Raw genomic sequence first — 2,678 nt, 5'->3', positions numbered from 1 at the left:
TGTCGACGAAGCTCACCACTAGGGAGGTATGGGACTCCCTGAAGGTGAGGTTTGTCGGCGCCGATCAGGTCCGCGCGGCAAGGCTGGCAATGCTGCGCAGTAAATTTGACCGCCTAAAGATGGCGGACAGCGAGGAGCTCGACGTGTACGGCGGGATCCTCGCGGCAATGGCGCCGAGGTATGACATCCTCGAGGAGACGCTGGGCGGCGCGACACTTGTCAAGAAGCTGCTGGACACGGTGCCGGATTGTCTCTTCCCCATCGTCGCCGGCATCGAGCAGTTCCAAGACGTTACGACGATGGCGTTCGACGAGCGAGTTCGGCGTCGACGGCAAGACAGCGGCGAGCGAGCGGGCGGACGGACAGCTCCTGTTCACGGCGGCGCAGTGGTGGGGCGGGAGCGGCAGCACGGCAGAGCACGGGACGACGACGACCGGCGCAGCTAGCGTCGGGGAGCGGCGGCAACAGGCGCAGGCGCCGCTACAAGTGCGGGGAGCACGGGTACTACCGGCGCGAGTGCCCGCAGGCGCGAGTGCCCGCAGCTGCGGAAAGGACCAACGGCGGAGCAGCCTCTCTTGGCCAGTGGTAAAGTTGACGACGACGGACTCCTCTAGGCCGTGGCTTAGGGGGTGTGTGTTGGAATAAGCCACGGCATGTGTGATCGGGCTCGTCGGGCACAATGAATTCGCACGGGATGTGTGGGACGCACCAGTGCAGTGAGGCTCGTCGGGCACGACGGATGCGCGCAGGACATGCGGGGCGCAACGGAAGCGTGGCGTATGTGCGTGTGTGGCGCATGTGTACAATATCTAGCTAGTTAGGTTCTTGGCGAGTCACTTGGGTCAAGGAGTGAGTTTAGGCCGTAGCTAGTAGTGCATGTATGGGTTGTTGCGTGCATGTAGTTTGCTAGCGGGTGCATGCATTGGTAGTTAATAGGTTAGCCGGCCTGGAGTTAGTGGCCGGTAGTGATGGCCATGTGAGGTCATGTATGCTTGTCCGCTGCGTCACCTTGAGTATAAAGGCCAGGCGATGAAGTACGAGAGTCTTGGTGCTCTGAAAAGGAAAAACGAGGCTGTGTTCGGCCGGGTGAATGACGCTGGGCGAGCCATGAAGTTGGAAGCCGATTGTAAGCAAGCTGAGTCGTTGTGAACTGGATCATGAGGATCTCACGCTGCTAGAGGCCAACATTGTGGTATCGCCTACTGTTAAAGATTAATCCAAACTACGTATTAGAGTTGGAGACGTGGCTTGCATGCCAACGTGAGCGTCAAGTACTAGGAGTCCTAGTTTGAATCAGTTTTGGATTGCTAGGTTAGCTAGCTTCAGGTCAGTTTGGCCCCATATATATATGTGGTCATATACATTGTAAAGAATACCAAAAAAAGAGAAATAAAGGATCAGGAGCGACACGCCCCTGTTGCTATAATCGAGTCTGGTGCCTTGTGTTCTCGCGTGAGTTTTTAGCCGGCGACTTCGTACGTATACGCGTGTGTTCCGGCCAGAGGGAGTCGATCCAGGGGCTTGGTACAGCTTCGTACGTGTATGCGCAGCGGAAGGCTGGTCTCAAAGGCAACGCTATTCCAACAATTGGTATCAGAGTAAGGTTCAAGATCGTTGGGTGAGCACTGTGGCTGCGTCAAGCGACGATCAAGAACATGGCTGAAAAAGGAGGAAGCGTGTTTGTCCAATACCCGATGCTGACGAAGAGCAACTACTCGATTTGGGCGATCAAGATGAAGGCGTTGATGCGCGCATAAGGAGTTTGGGATGCGGTGGTGGCCGTCTCCGGCAAGGTGGACGACACGATGGATCAGAAGGCGTTGACAGCTATCTATCAAAGTATCCCGGATGATGTGTTCGCCTTCATTGCTAAGAAGACGACATCACATGAAGCTTGGGAGGCGATAAAGACGAATCGTCTTGGAGACGATCGCATCAAGGAGGCGAGGTTGCAAACCCTCAAGTCTGAGTTCGAGAGGCTCAAGATGAAGGACACGGAAACAATCGATGACTTTGCTCTCTGGATGACAACCATCGTCAATGGGATACGAGGGCTTGGAGAAAAGTTCGAGGAGACAACTGCCGTTAAGAAAATCCTTCAAGCTGTCCCGCCAAAGTTTCTCCAGATTGCATCTGCCATAGAGCAGTTTGGCGATTTCAAGACGATGACTATGGAGGAAGTCATGGGGAGGTTGAAGGTTCATGAGGAACGATTGCGCAGCTATGTCGAGGACAACCAAGACGGTGAACAACTTTTGTTGACAAGATCGGAGTGGAGAGCAAGAGAGCGTCGTCGTGATAAATCCAAGGACAAGTGCTTCAATTGCCAAGACCTAGGACATCATGCTTATGAGTGTCCCAAAAAGAAGAGGGGTAAGAAGAAAAATCTGGCGGATTGCAATCTCATCCAGGATGATGAGGACGATCCGAGATTGTTCTAAAGAAAAAGAAAAAAAGAGAAAGAAAAAGAAAAAAATAAAAAAAAAATAAAATAAAAAAAATAGTCGTTGTGTTTTTTCTGTCATCTTGTCAAAGGAGTCACAGGTTGAAGCGGTGTGCATGGTGTTTCGTGAGTCATGTCCATGTCCTCGTGCAGCGTCCTGGTTGCGGCCAGTGTGGATTCGGTGTGATGCCGAAGGCGGACGGTGGTAGGCGAAGCCATCGTAAAGTGAGGAGGT

At 53.3% G+C, this 2,678-nt stretch overlaps 1 protein-coding gene across 1 annotated transcript; it reads left to right on the top strand.

Annotated features, from left to right (window-relative positions):
- The first annotated feature begins 1,805 nt into the window (after positions 1-1,805).
- LOC147961424 (uncharacterized) lies at positions 1,806-2,441 on the top strand. The gene has a single exon (XM_087533804.1). It carries the CDS (start codon positions 1,806-1,808, stop codon positions 2,439-2,441), a length of 636 nt encoding a protein of 211 aa, XP_087389930.1.
- Positions 2,442-2,678: the final 237 nt, after the last annotated feature.

Source organism: Triticum urartu, chromosome 7A (genome assembly GCF_056163025.1).
Source record: "Triticum urartu cultivar PI428250 chromosome 7A, HENAU_Tu73, whole genome shotgun sequence".
In the NCBI taxonomy this organism is placed as follows: Eukaryota; Viridiplantae; Streptophyta; class Magnoliopsida; order Poales; family Poaceae; genus Triticum; species Triticum urartu.
This window is presented reverse-complemented; position numbering and strand designations above follow the sequence as displayed.

Coding starts and splice junctions, on each gene's coding strand:
- LOC147961424 (XM_087533804.1), top strand. CDS start 1,806: ATGGATCAGAAGGCGTTGACAGCTATCTATCAAAGTATCCCGGATGAT.